The 14881-nt window shown below is 47.8% G+C and overlaps 1 protein-coding gene across 1 annotated transcript; it reads right to left on the reverse strand.

The window, feature by feature from the left end:
- Positions 1 to 7705: 7705 nt before the first annotated feature.
- Positions 7706 to 13312, reverse strand: LOC137299388 (immunoglobulin lambda-1 light chain-like). The gene is made up of 4 exons (XM_067968091.1): positions 13200 to 13312; positions 12774 to 13094; positions 12350 to 12385; positions 7706 to 8460 (listed from the first exon to the last, which is right to left on the reverse strand). Exons 1-4 carry the CDS (start codon positions 13246 to 13248, stop codon positions 8138 to 8140), a joined length of 729 nt encoding a protein of 242 aa, XP_067824192.1. The 5' UTR covers positions 13249 to 13312; the 3' UTR covers positions 7706 to 8137.
- Positions 13313 to 14881: the final 1569 nt, after the last annotated feature.

Consider the following 14881-nt stretch of genomic DNA (forward strand, 5'->3'; position numbering starts at 1 on the left):
TGCACTTCATTGTAGTCCATTTGTTCTAAAGTGCTTCGGGTTTTCCTGAAAAGAAGATAATGTGCACATTATGAATTTGGGTTTTTTCTGCCTTGTTATAGAAGTGATCCCAGAACAGAACACTGTGAGACACCACTTCCAAATACTCTTAGAAACTGCCCTCAGCTCCTGCACTCTGCTTCCTCCCTTCTAACCAGTTTTAATCCAATTTATTATCCTCCCCTAATTCCATTAACCCTTAATCTTCTCCAATAGTCTCCTGTGTGATATCTTGTCAAAGGCTTTCCGAAAGTCCATTCTTTTTTCTTCATTCATGGGATGTGGGCGTCGCTGGCAAGGCCGGCATTTATTGCCCATCCCTAATTGCCCTTGAGAAGGTGGTGGTGAGGTGCCTTCTTGAACCACTGCAGTCCGTGTGGTGAAGGTTCTCCCACAGTGCTGTTAGGAAGGGACTTCCAGGATTTTGACCCAGCGATGACGAAGGAACGGCGATATATTTCCAAGTCGGGATGGTGTGTGACTTGGAGGGGATCGTGCAGGTGGTGTTGGTCCCATGTGCCTGCTGCCCTTGCCCTTCTAGGTGGTAGAGATCGCGGGTTTGGGAGGTGCTATCGAAGAAGCCTTGGCGAGTTGCTGCATTACAGCCATTGTGCGCCGGTGGTGAAGGGAGTGAATGTTTAGGGTGGTGGATGGGGTGCCAATCAAGCAGGCTGATTTGTCCTGGATGATGTCGAGCTTCTTGGGTGTTGTTGGAGCTGCACTCATCCAGGCAAGTGGAGAGTATTCCATCACATTCTTGACTAGTGCTTGTAGATGGTGGAAAGGCTTTGGGGAGTCAGGAGGTGAGTCACTCGCCACAGAATACCCAGCCTCTGACCTGCTCTTGTAGCCACAGTATTTATGTGGCTAGTCCAGTTAAGTTTCTGGTCAATGGTGACCACCAGGATGTTGATGATGGAGGATTCGGCGATGGTAATGCCGTTGAATGTGAAGGGGAGGTGGTTAGACTCTCCCTTTTGGAGATGGTCATTGCCTGGCACTTGTCTGTCATGAATGTTACTTGCCACTTACCAGCCCAAGCCTGAATGTTGTCCAGGTCTTGCTGCATGCGGGCACAGAATGCTTCATGATCTGAGGAGTTGCGAATGGAACTGTACACTGCAATCATCAGCGAACATCCCCAATTCTGACACACAACCTCCATTGCAATTCCCCCAACCACCATATGTTAGCTCACCAAAGACAATACACTTGGGGCTGGAATCTGAATTGCCATCATTTTAAATACTGTTTATGTACTGTGACTAGATTTAAAGGAACAGTTCCCAAAACAAAACAAAACAAAAATACAGTGGGCCCACAATCCCAAACTGTCACCCTAATGATGTTGGAGTGGGAATTGCGCACTGACCCAAGAGCCTGACACCACCGAGCTCCTGAGGTCAGTTAATTTACGGCACCGACACCCATGTCAGTATCAGTGCATCTCAGACGTGGTCTAGAGGGGAGCACAGCAAAATATGTCATTGGCCAGACTCTTTGGGGTGAAGCTGGCTGGTCCGAGTATCAAAAGCTCAGATGGTTTGAAATCGGCCCTTATTATAGGAGGGTCCATCTCATCGTGGCCACAACTTCAGCATTGGAGTGTTCCAAGCCATTGAAATAGCCTGGAACACTCTTGTGGGCAACCTACCCATCCCCAGTATCTTAGCAGCATACGTAATGTTGAGGTTCAGGAGGCAGGCCAGGATCCTTGAGCTGTCAGGCACCCACTTTATAACGGCAAGGTGGAAGCTGGGAGTTGAGCTTCACCAAATGTGGTGAAATTTGAGTGTATTTAAATAATTATTCTCTTAGAAGGAGGGTTCTGTTCTAAAGCAACGTGGCCTTGCAAAATCTGATATGTTTCACATCAGTTATGTGAAAACTGTGAGGACTCAAACCCTTGTGTGTCTTACAGGCCCATTTCCCTCATGTTGCGGCAACTAAAGAATTACGGGCTTTGCGATATTAATGCTGATGTAAGGGGTGTGTGTGTATAATCTTTATATGTATACTGAAGTTATGCTAACTAGGAGACAACCAGTGTGACCCCAATGCATAATGGGAAGCTTGACTAAAAAGGACTAAAACATAGGGCTTGATTTTACCGTCGGGTTTCCTGTGGGTTTCCAGCGGGGGGGCCCCGAAAATCCCGATATCCAGTCACGTGACCGGATCGCGCCACGATCCCGACCACTTCCGGGTTCTCCGATGACGTGCGGGGCTGCGTGCACGGCCCCCGCTGGTGGGAATCCCGCAGGCAATTAAAGCCAGCGGGGTTCCACTTGAGAGTACTTAACTTGCTTGTTGAGGTCATTAAATGAGCTGAATCAGCTGTCAAAACAGGAAGTGTGGGATTTTACCTTCAACGCAGAGTGTTTCACACACTGGGGGAAACAGTCTCCCTCCAACCAGGCGTGTTGCAGCCAGCAGCCCGTGGCAGCTGCCAAGGTGCACTCCACGGGGGTGGGGGGGGGGGGAGAGCCCTCACCCACACAGGAGGCCACCGCGTCACATAGGGCAACCCCTGCCCCCCACCACCCCCCGCCAAGCCAGAGGACAGACCAACGCGAAACCGCAGCCCCAGTCCGAGGAACCACCCACCTACCCTGCACAACCCCTCAGACCAAGACCTGCCAGATGGGTGGTGCGTGGACACCCTCGGAGGACGAACAGCATGACCAGCCCCAGCAGCCTCGCAGTCCACGCCGTCCGCCGCAGAGACGTGGATCCCCCCAACACGGTGCTGTTGCACGCCCACCTGCACAGCAGGAGGGAGGGCAACCGCAGAGAGAGATGCGTCGCAGAGGGCACTACCCTCGCCACAGGGTCCACAGACCGAGGCGCAGCTCCCCGGACCTCTCCGAGCAGCAGTGCACACAGAGGCGCAGATTCACTCGACATGTAGTCGTGGAGATCTGCAGGCTCTTTCATGCCGAGCTGCTCCTGGCTGGCCCCAGCACCATCTGCTTACCTATCGCTGCCAAAGTCACCACTGCCCTCCACAACTTCTCCTCCGCATCCTTCCAGGGTGCAGCCGGGTACACCGCCGATGTCTCTCAGTCGTCTGCGCGGAGGAGCCCTGCAAATACACCTGCACCTACTCTGCAGTGACACAATGGGTGGCATCAGTGGTGGGTCCTCATAGTGATACCCAGGAGCGGGCATTATTGGACACAACAGACAGGATTCGCGGAGACATGGCAGTGGTGGTGCCAATATAATGTGTGATGTTTGTTGCTCTGAAATTCAATATAGGTAACACCCATGGCAAACCCTCAGACACCCTTGTGCATCCCCTTCATGCTCACGACACGTTTGCCTTACGCTGCCTACTGCACATATGTGATGCATGCCCTGTGGCTGCAGCACAGGTGGTGGCAGGTTGAGTGAGGCTGGCCGTGAGGGAGATGCACGAGAGGGTGAGTATGGGATGGAGCCATGAGATTGTATGAGGATTGGGTTGCGTGTTAGTGGCGGGGTGAGTACTGGCGAGGTGAGTAGGTGCAGGTAAGATGAGGATGGGGTTTGAGTGGGTATGAGGGGTGATGTGACAGAGTAGTGTTGGCGGTGCCGAAGGAGATGTGGGGTGGGGGCAGTGTTGTGGCAGACGGAGTGTAGGGGAAAGACTACGTGTTCTCACTGTGGCTGACCTACTGCGGTCATTGGAGCGCCTCCTGCACTGTATGCAGGTGGGCGATATGTTGGTGGCGCAGGTGACCCCCTCTGCCATCTCGAGCAAGGCCTTCTTGGTGGCAGAGGCAGGCTGCTTCCTCCCGCCCGCCGGGTGGAAGATCTCTGTCCTCCCCCTCCTCCTCACCCCATCTGATGATACCTGGGGTGAGGCATCATTAAACTGGGAGCAGCCTTGCCCCTGGGCTGCTCCATGCTGTAATTTGTTCCATTGGTTGCAGCATCTGTCAGTGGAGGACTGCCCCTTTAACTAGAGAGCCTCCAGCTGACAGATCGTACTGCGCATGCGCAGTCCGCCCGACGCGCAGACCAGCAGCGCGGACCCCGGAGGAGCAGGTAAGTGGCTCCAATTAGTGGATTGCCTGCTACGATCGCGCGGGCAACCCATTAATTTCACCGGGCGCGGAGGCCACGCACCTGAAACCCAACCCGCCAGAAACCCGCAGGCCTGCTAAAATCAGGCCCATAGTGTCAGCAGTTTAACCGTAGCAGTTGTCATAAACATGTTTTCACAAAACCTTGTAAGAAGAACAATGGACTAAGATAATGATAATGGGAGACCTGGGACACCGGATAAGGGGAATTGTAACCATAGAAAGGCAGAAGTAAGAGCTTAAGACAGTTGAGATAAGAGGGACATCTGTTCCTGCACACGTGCGAGACTCCATGATGACTATGGACAAGGTATAGGCAGGACCTAGTTGGTCACATGTGTGAGGCCAACAGACTGCTGCCTGTCAGTATCAACCGTACAGTGTATGAAGGCTGATGAAATTGCTTAATCGGAGAGACTCTTGGCTCGCTAAGGCTGTCCCCTGAATATGCTTGAATAATTTCTGATTACGAAAGGCTCTCCGGACTCAGTGTGGGTGACTTGAATGGTGACCGAGACGGTCACTACAACACCTCCTCAGCTGTGTTTGTAAAACACCACCCAATATCCTGGCCATCTAACTGGACCCATCGAGTTCTAGGTGGACAACAGTAGCTGATAATTCAAAGTAGTAAACAATAGAGACACACCCAATCTAGGGCTCTTCCTGCAAGTCCATTAAGCTTTGAACAATGCCGAGTGGATCTTCCTGCTCCCCATGTTGAACAAATGGTCTTTAGTGATGCATTCAGACAATGGATCAAAATCCTTTATTTTTACCACTCATCCTCGATGACCATTATTTGCTAAGGCTTCACTGCAATCTCCAGAGAAGAGCCAGAAAGGACCGTGATGCCTGTCTGTTTCCACTGACTGTGGCCATTTAGAATATGATTCTTGTTTCTCCTGTCTCGCACTTCTGGGCAGGATACCCACAGCAGTCTTGTTCTCAGATACGTGAGGTTAGATAAAATTTCCAATCTTATTCCTCCAAAGCTCCAAATAGTCTGTCCTTCAGTCCCTTCATCCATCCTGTACCTCTAGACTGGACTATTGCAATGCTCTCCTGGCTGGTTTCCATCATCCACCCTCCATAAACTTCAGCTCCTCCACATCTCTGCTGCCCGTATCCTAACTCGCACCAAGTCCCGTTCACCCATCACCCCGGTGCTCACTGACCGACATTGGCTCCCGGTCCAGAAACGCTTCGAATTTATATTTCTCGTCTTTGTTTTCAAACCCCTCCATGGCATCGCCCTTCACAATCTCTGTAACCTCCTCCAGCCCTACAACACTCTGAGATCTCTGAGCTCCTCCAATACTTGCCTCTTGTGCATCCCCGATTTTATTGCTCCAACATTGGCAGCTGTGCCTTCAGCTGCCTAGGTCCGAAGCTCTGGAATTCCCTCCCTAAACCTCTCCACCTCGCTACCTCTCTCTCCTCCTTTCGACACTCCTTAAAACCTACCTCTTTGACCAAGCTTTTGGTCACTTGTCCTAACGCTTCCTTTTGTGGCTTGGTGTCAAATTTTGCTTGATAATGCTCCTGTGAAGCACCTTGGGACATTTTACTATGTTAAGGGCACTGTATAAATGCAAGTTTATGTTGTTGATTTTGTTATTGTCTCTGTGTTGAAATGAAGAGCCATCACACAATCCTCCACTTTAACTCATTCTCTCTAGGATCTCAGAAATGTGGAACTCTTTCCCTCCATCAGTCTCTCTTTGCTCCTATAATCTACAGGTTTCAAACCCCAATGTTCTCATCACTTACTTGATCTTCCCCCCCCCCCACTACCCTTTAAGATCATAGTTTATTTTGTAAAATATGACATTTCAGTATGGGGTTATTCAAGAGATCAGGGAATATAATATATCCCATCACATATTCTGTCTTCACCCACTCAAACATGCTGTCGCTCATTCACTTCATGCATCAGGTTACGTTCAATTCAGAATGGGCTTGGGCCTTTTGTAATCAGCATAAGTGAAAAATGTTGGGAGCTGGTCAAATTGGGACATATCTCCGGACGATGTGTCACACAATCCACTCCCTCCATGGCCACGCACGGAATCATCGAATCTTACAGCAGGGAAGGGGGACATTCGGCCCATTGCACCTGTGCCGATGCTTTGAGAAACCAATCCAATTAGTTCCTTTATTCCACCCATTCAACTGCTCTTTTAAATTTTTCTTTTTCAAATATTTATCCACTTCCCCTGTGAAAATCTTTCGCATTCCGTTTCCACCACTGTTCCTGGTACAGCATTCTACGTCCTAACTACCCTCTCTGTAATAACAATTCTCCTACCCTCCCCAGTCATTCTTTCGGTGATGATCTTAGATTTATTCCCTCTTGTTACCAACTAACCAACCTCTGGAAATAGTCTTTACCCAATTTACCTTCACAAAAGTTCTCCATTTTCAACACCGATCTTAGAACAAGGAAGGTTAAGAAGAGATCGAAGTAAAAGACCCTCAATTAATCTAATCCCTCCTGATAACTAAAGCCTCTCATCCCTGATATCTCATTCCTTGACATCCTTCCAACATCAGGGTGCCCAAAACTGAATGCAATGTTCTAACTATGGCCTAACCAATGATTTGTTTTGGTTTAGTATTACCTCTTTGCTGTTGAACTCTATGCCCCTCGATACAAAACCTGGATCCAATATGCTTTTTTTTTTAAACAGCTTTATCAATTTGTTCACTTTCTTTTACAGATCGGTGTATCTAAACACTTAAGTCTCTCACCTCCTTTAGTGTAAAGTGCTCACTTATTCTTCCTCCCAAAATGTAACACCTCACATTTCTCACTATTAAATTTCATCTATCGACTGGCCCGATCTAGGAACGTGTCTCTATCCTCCTGAAGTTGCATTCAGGTCTCTTCACAGTTAATCACATTCCCTATTTTTGTGTTGACTAGAAGTTTTGATATTATAACCCCATACTCAAATCCAGATCATTTATATATTGAGGAAAGCAATGGTCCCAACACTGGCCCTTGGGGGACACCACCGTGTATCTCCCTCCAGGCAAATGAACACCCATTAACCACAACTCCCTTTCCTGCGTTGCTACATTCCCTTTAATTTTAATCAACAAGCCTCCTATGTGACCTGTTTTCAACCCCCTTTTGAAACTCCATATACACAACATTTACTGCACCTCCTTTATCCTCAAAGAATTCCATTAAATTTGTCAGACATTATTTGTCTTTTATGAAGCTATGCTGACTCTCGGTAATGAGCCCATGTCTCTCGGTGAGTATTAATGCATCCCGTATAATGGCCTCGAGAAACTAACCCACTGCTGATGTTAATCTGACTGGTCTATAGTTACCCAGTTTATCCATTTTTGCACAGAGGTGTTACAGTAGGAACCTTCCTGACCCAACTTCCATATCCAAGGATGTTTGAAAGATTGTGGTCAGACCCTCTGCTACTTCCTCTCAGACTTCTCTCAGCATTCGTGGATGCACGGAAACAGGACCAGAATTGGAGCAAAGTGTTGGGTCTCCTCATGTCTAGACCACTTTGCTGGTGTCAATGATGGGGAGGAGCACACAAGCTGACAAAACACACACACTTGGGTAAGTTTCCTGCACAGGTTCTCTTTATTGGAAGTTATGAGCAATGACAGTCATTGTCAGTTTGATGCTGTTGGCAGATCATAAACAATCTTCATTAATTATTTTCATTAAATCCAGCATTGGTGCTGAGCAAAGAACCCATTTGAAGTGAAATTCCTGATTAGAGCCACTTTAACCCTCGTGTAGTCTCTTGTAATGGGAGAAATGAGCAAAACCTCCATCAGGTACAAAAACACTTCAAATAATACAGCAGAACCACACAAAGCCAAACAGAAGCACAAAATGCAGCGGATACCAAGGGTAACAGGGTAGAAGATGGCAGGGTGGGGGGTGGGGGGGAAGTGGGGTAAATGGGTACTAGAGGGGGTGGGGGAAAAGAGGTGACGAATTCCCCACTAATCTGGCAGCAAACTCAAGTGAAGCTTCAATCTATTTAACAGTCGGATTGTGTGACCGTTGCGGATGTTTGTGAAGCTGCTCCTTGTTGAACTGCACAGGAGTACACCTTCCCACTGCTCCAGTCAGTGCCGGGGACCCTCAGGTAGCTGCTGAGACTGAAAGTGTTGTCCGTGCTCCGCGACACTGCGCTGGTTTGGACCTCACTGCTCGTCGGAGTCCCATCGACTGTCCAGCTGACCCCAGCGAAGCCCATGGACAGTTTGCTGACCAGGCAAACTAACGTGCCTTCTCCTTTAGTGGACATCTCCTCAGCTGAAGGCCCAAGCAGTTTTACTGAAGGGACAGGGAGTTCCTGAGCTGCAATAGGAACCAGAGAAAACATGTTTGTGTAAAGTTATAGAAAAGCTCATCATCATTTCAGAGTTTAATAGAAGCAGTTGTGAAAGGTTGCAGCTTCCTATAGTGGGCCCCAGAAGTTTACAGTGAGTGACAGGGCATTGCCCCTTTACGATTGTCCAGGCTTAGTCAAAACAGAAAGGACTGGAATTATGATCTAAAGTTATTGTTTCCGGACCCTCCTGGTGACCCGATGGATTAGACCATCACTCGCTGTGGAACTTCACCTCCAGCTCCCAGGTTCCATCCCTGGTCTGTGCCCAGTTAGCTGATCTGGGGTGAGTGCACCAGGGACAATTGGCCTCAGTATCCTGGGTTAGGGAGAGAAGTGATCCAAGATTCTGACCACAAACCAGTGACCTCGGGCAGGATTTGGCTCAAATCCGATCTCCGAATGTTCTGTAAACTTGTCCCCAAAACAAGCCGTACCCCTGAACCAGGTGTGATTGATGCCAGTACTGACTCGCAGCCGATAATCTAACCCAAGTACTGACAGGCTATTTGACCATGGAAGCATCATAGCTGGGCTTGACCCTGTACGGTTCAGTGACACAATGTCGTAGATTTTCAACTTAACCACCCGGGCCTAAAATACACGATGCCGATCGGGGGCCTGATCAAAATTCCGCAACATTTTCATTTCTAATGATTTCAAGCTGGAAATTTTCCCCAATGGTTGATGTGTTTTGGCACTGAGCCATTAAGGGACTTGGGAGAGAGACAGCCAGTATAAAGTGGTACCATACTGGTGAAATACACCCACCCAGTCCTACCCGCTGCACAATCCTCCTCTTCCTTTTATCCCTTCCCTCACCACCCATCATTAATCCCCCTGCTGTGCCACCCATTGCTGTGGGAAGGATAAAAAGATCTCAATCTCTCCATTGCCCCAGTGGCTCAGGGGTTGAGAGCACCTGGTGTGTGGTCCTGAGCTCAACAGACCAGTAAACGACAGGTCGGTCAATGCTGATGCTACAATTGGCACATTACCCATCGGTTGGGAGAGGGGGATGAAAAGCTAACATCTCCCTTTCCTGGTGGATACCCAGTGAGACTTCTCCCTCCTCCCACCTCTCCCTGGAAAGGCACTCAGTTGTGGATGTGAGGTGAGGACAGGACAAGGCCATTGACAGGTGAATGACCTGCCGACACTCGCTGTCCCGGCTACTCCATGAGGAATGGTCAATTGGGGCAAGGTGGTGGAGGCTCACAACTCACATGGACACAAGCCCGATGGAACGGCGAGAAAGATTCTCAATAACCAAGTGTACGCGGTTGATGTGGGGCTGCTGGCAACATACACGATGCAGCACCGCTAACCCACCGCACAGGCTCGGTGTCGACATGGCAACCAGCAGCAGTTTACAGTCAGCAAGTGGTCTGGGGCCTGGTCCGGGTGTTAGCGGGCGATGCCAAACATCAGCACAAACCATCAAGCCTTTTCACCACAGTGCCGTCCTACCAGAGTCCGGCTACAAAGAGATTCTGGTCCCCGCACACCATAGGGGTGGATTCTCACCAGAACCGGAGCTGCCGCCACAGAATGAGCAGCAACCAGAATCATATAGCAGCAGGACTCAGAAAGGAGCAGTGATGAGAGGAATGGATGGCAAAGAAGTGAAGAGGGAAGGGAGCAGAGGCTGAGAGTGGTGCTTTTAGCATGGGGGTGAATCGGAACGAGTGTTCCAGCATGAACTGGGGGGATTTGAAGAGGTGACAGTGTTTGAGAGGATGGAACATTGGATGGGGTACAGTGTCTGCATGAAAGGTGGGGAGTTGGATGGGGTACAGTGTCTGCATGAAAGGTGGGGAGTTGGATGGGGTACAGTGCCTCTGAAGTGACTCCGAATGAGGTGGGTAGCTAGCGAGGGCCTCTCAACTGGGGCAGGGAGGGAAGGTTTATCGTGGGAGAGTAACAGGTTTGTTTTTTCTTTTTTTTAAAAAAAACTATCAACTGCAAAATGTAAAATGTTTAAAATTCCTGGAATTCCCTTCCTAACAGCACTGTGGGAGAACCTTCACCACATGGACTGCAGCGGTTCAAGAAGATGGCTCACCACCACCTTCTCAAGGGCAATTAGGGATGGCAACAAATGCCGGCCTCGCCAGCGACACCCACATCCCATGAGCGAATAACAGAATACGACATTTTTAATGTAAAAACAAAATCAAAATTTTCTAGCAAACCCTCAGCCAGAAAGAAACCAATTTTGTGCCTTTAACATTTGGATTTCCCTTCTGTCATTCATGTACCCCTGTTCTATCTTGTTCTCATACAGATGGAGCAGTGTTGAGATACCTACAGCTTAAGTTACGAGGCCTGTGCAACTACTTGTATTCACGTGTCATAGTTTTATAATCAAGGCTCTCCTTGAGTGGTCAGGTTTTTTTTGGAGGCCCAGTGTCAGCTTTTTGGAAACTGTTGGACAGTTTTGTTCATTTCCGAGGTTGACGTGTATGTCGATGGCTGAGCCAGGATTACACCTCCAGGTCTGGGCTCACACCGGGCTTTAGCAGCTGGTTTGCAACAGATGTGTTTTGGAATTGACTGAAATGCATCATTGTCCCTTTAGGACGAGTGGGTGCAGCAGCAATGTCCCGAGACCCTGAGTATAGTCAGTAATTCGACATCAATTGCAGCCATTTCAATTACAGAAATGCAGCACAGATGTGAAATGTTTTGTTTGAGGATCAGGGTGGAATCGGTGCAGACAAATGTGGATCAGTGGTGTACGTGGAACGATTCAAATCAAATGTAGGGGATGGGTAAGGATGACTGAATAAATGAAAACTCAGGGACATCCATGGTATTAAAAAGATCGAGAACTACCGATCCTGAGCAATCTAATCGGGAATGAGAAATATATGGAATCTGGAACTATGTCCAGGCAGAGTGCAGAGGACGGAAGGTTCTGGCACCGCGGGTTCCATGGTTTGGGGAGGGGGCGGAGGGGGGGGGCGGTGTGGTGGGGGGGAATGTGGAGTAATGGCCCCCTGGTTCGACCTCCTCCCTTGGTCTGGCGCCTGTCAGCTGATGTCAATCAGGGACGTCGTAGGGGTCAACGGAATTGGCCTCAGTGCCCTCAGTCTGAGGAAGGGTGGTGGTGAGGGGGGAATATCCAAGGCTCCCTCCCCTCTCCCCTCTCCCCTCCCCCGCTTCAACTCGCCCGAGGACTTCCCGTGTGAAGAAACTTCTTGGCCTTTTAATGGAAGATCAGCAGGTTCTGACTGTCCCAGTTGTGTCTGTCATCACCCCCTGTGCTCGCTGACCTACACTGGCTCCCAGTCCCCCAACGCATCTACTTTAAAATTCTCATTATGTTCAAATCCCTCCATGGCCTGTTCAATGTAAAACACTTTAGGACATGAGAAGGTGTTACATCAAGGCAATTTCTCTCTTTATAATTTTTAAATTTATATCTTTAATTCATCCGAATGGTGAAAAACATTCCCACCATTGTTAAATGAATCAGCTCAACTTGGGGGAGGGGGAAACACAATTTAACCCTTTTAAAAACAAACTAGCAATCCATGTTCAGAGAGAATTTTGGGAATAAAATTATTGCAATTCAATCAGAATTGTAAAATTACAGATCATTAATAAATAGAGAGAAAGAGGGCACTCAGAAACAGACCTAGAAACACAACACTAATTAACAATTAGTGTCAGAAACACAGCAATAATTAACAGAACTAGTGTCATGATTGTACTGGAATCAGTATTTTCACTCTAAAATTAGTGTCTAACAAGTGGGTACTAAGAATTAACTGAGTTTAAATTATTAATTAATTTCTAAATGTGCAATTTCACACAGCTAGTAGCTGCAGGAGGGAATTCCCAGTCACTTACCTGCAACAAAGAGCTTGGTCCCTTTGCCGAACACCCACACAGTGCGATGTTCTTGGGATCAGTCCATACAGTTATCCAGGACCCTGGAAATCAGGAAAAAACACGTTCAGATGCTCCAGTCCCAACATAAAGTCTGATTAATGTATTCCGAGTGTCCCAGCTGGTGTGGGGCAGTAAGGAATGGACACACAGCAACATTCACAGACTGACATTAAATGTCAGCAACACACAATAGTGGGCAGTGAGATTCAGAATATTATCAATTATGAAATGATATAAATTGGAAAATATTGTATAAAGGACAAAATTTGAAGTGACTTTATCAAATGTAAAACATGAGAATGTTTTATCAGATACAAAGATATTAAGTGTATGATATTTGCTGCTCCCAGTTTTTGTTTTACCTTCTGTCACTGTGTCACATAAGTACTGCTTGATGAAACCCACTTTCCACAGTAATAGACGGCAGCGTCAGTCACCTCCACATTATTTATGATTAACTGGTAAATGTTGTGGCCGCTGTTGGCTTTCGATGTGAAATGGCTGCTGCTAAACCCAGAACCATAGGTTGGGGCACTGAGAGAGTGATAGTAATAGAGGATCCACTGAGGAGCTTCTCCTGGTGTCTGCTTGTACCAGTACACATATTGGCTATCGACCGTCCCAATGTTGCAGTCCAGTGTGGCCGTGGCTCCAGGTTTCACAGTCAGGTCTGGAGGCTGAGTCAGAGTCTGAGACTGTCCATCTGTAAAAGAGCAGGGATTAAACATTACACATTGACTCTTTAAAAGTGATCCCAAGCTCCCCATCCGATGCTGCAGGAAGAGCAGAGTTCAGTGTCTGTACTTACAGCCCAGCCACAGTGCCAGAGACCAGAAAAAGCACAGCGTCCGCATCATTTCTGCCAGTGAGCTTCCTGCCGCCCTTCACCGAGTGTATCTGAGACAGACTGTGGCAGCAGCTGCCCATTGAACCCAGTTATAGACCCATTCACATCAGGAAGGAAATCCATGCAAATTAGAGCCATTCACACTGACCAACCAGGGCAAATGATCTGAAACCCTCCCTGTCAGGGTCAGAGACTGTCAGTTTGAGGCAGTGACACCTCAGGACTGTCAGCAACTGACTTCCATCTTAAACAGTCCCTGCAGTAAATGAGGAGATAATTTATTGTCTGATATTGCCCAGTTTATCCCTTTATTTGCCTGCTTCCTCTGCTGCTGGACTCCATCCCTTATTCCAGAGATGGAGTTTAAATTGCAGGTCACACTTCTAATAATAAAAACAGGGTATGACAGTGCAGTGGTTATGTTCCTTGGACTAGTAATCCAGTAGAACGTGAGTTCAAAACCACCGTGACAGATTGAGAATTTGAGGTCAGTTTTTTTTTAAATGTGGGAATTAAAAGCTGGTATCAGTAAAAGTGACCATGAAGCTGTCGGATTGTCATAAAAACCCAACTGGTTCACTGATGGCCTTTAGGGAAGGAAAGCTGCCTTCCTTACCCAGTCTGGCCTATAAGTGACTCCTGTCCCACATCACTCTTAACTGCCCTCTGAAGTATCCGAGCAATCAACTCAGTTGTATCAAACTGCCACCAGAAGGCGTCTCACCACCACCTTCTCAGGGCAAGGAGGGATGGGCAACAAATGCCGGCCTCACCGGTGACGCCTGCATCCCGAGAATGAATAAAGAAAAAGAACTCTCTGCTGTACCAGAGTCTGGTGCAATGCTCTTCGATAGAGGCTCATTCAGGGTCAGAGACTGTCAGTTTGAGGCACTGACACCTCAGTACTGTTAGTAACTAACTTACATCTTAAACAGCCCCTGCTACCCAGCAGTAAACGAGAAGATAGTTCATTGTTTGATATTTCCCAGTTTCCCCCTTTATGTTTGCCAGCTTTTTCTGTCCAGAAATGGAGTTTAAACAACAAGTCACTCCTCCAACAACTGGAACTCTCTGCTATACCACAGTCTGGTGCAATACTCTGAGCTTGTGGATCTCTCCTTAATACAGACACCTTCTAAAACTGGAGGACTGTGACACTTTTCTACACAACACACTGATACAGTGCACGTTGCTGGTAGCTCCCTATCAGAGAAACTATTTGAAACATTCTCGATACAGCAAGCTCCTCACCGTAGGACACTTACTGTGTGACTCCGACACAGAGTCCTGACTCAGTGTGTTGGTGAACCCCTTCAGTTGGTATTTCGATAATCTTGCTGTGCATGTGCTGCTACTGTTTCAATAGTTTGTGAACACGCTTCATGGGATAGGGGCAGAAGTTATAACCAGTTACCAATGTCCTAACTTGCTGGCCACCTAACTATCATATTCGAACTTGCTATCAATCAGCAGCTGACTATTTAAACTATTAACTATATTCTACCTATTAAATACAATCTATTACCTGAATATCTGCTATTTTCATAGAATCAGGATATTGAGAGCCAATTGCACCTCATTTAAATATCAGCAGTGATTGGGTGAAGTTGGACTGCACTGATTCGGTGGCTTCAGCAAATCAG

Source organism: Heptranchias perlo, chromosome 29, assembly GCF_035084215.1.
Source record: "Heptranchias perlo isolate sHepPer1 chromosome 29, sHepPer1.hap1, whole genome shotgun sequence".
Taxonomy (NCBI): Eukaryota; Metazoa; Chordata; class Chondrichthyes; order Hexanchiformes; family Hexanchidae; genus Heptranchias; species Heptranchias perlo.

Bases quoted from the DNA above. Each gene is read 5' to 3' on its own strand.
- LOC137299388 (XM_067968091.1), bottom strand. From the start codon at position 13,248: ATGATGCGGACGCTGTGCTTTTTCTGGTCTCTGGCACTGTGGCTGGGC. The intron at 13,095-13,199 runs GTAAGTACAGAC...GCTCTTTTACAG, and splicing joins TCTGGCACTGTGGCTGGGCT to ATGGACAGTCTCAGACTCTG. The intron at 8,461-12,349 runs GTAAGTGACTGG...TTCCTATTGCAG, and splicing joins GACCAAGCTCTTTGTTGCAG to CTCAGGAACTCCCTGTCCCT.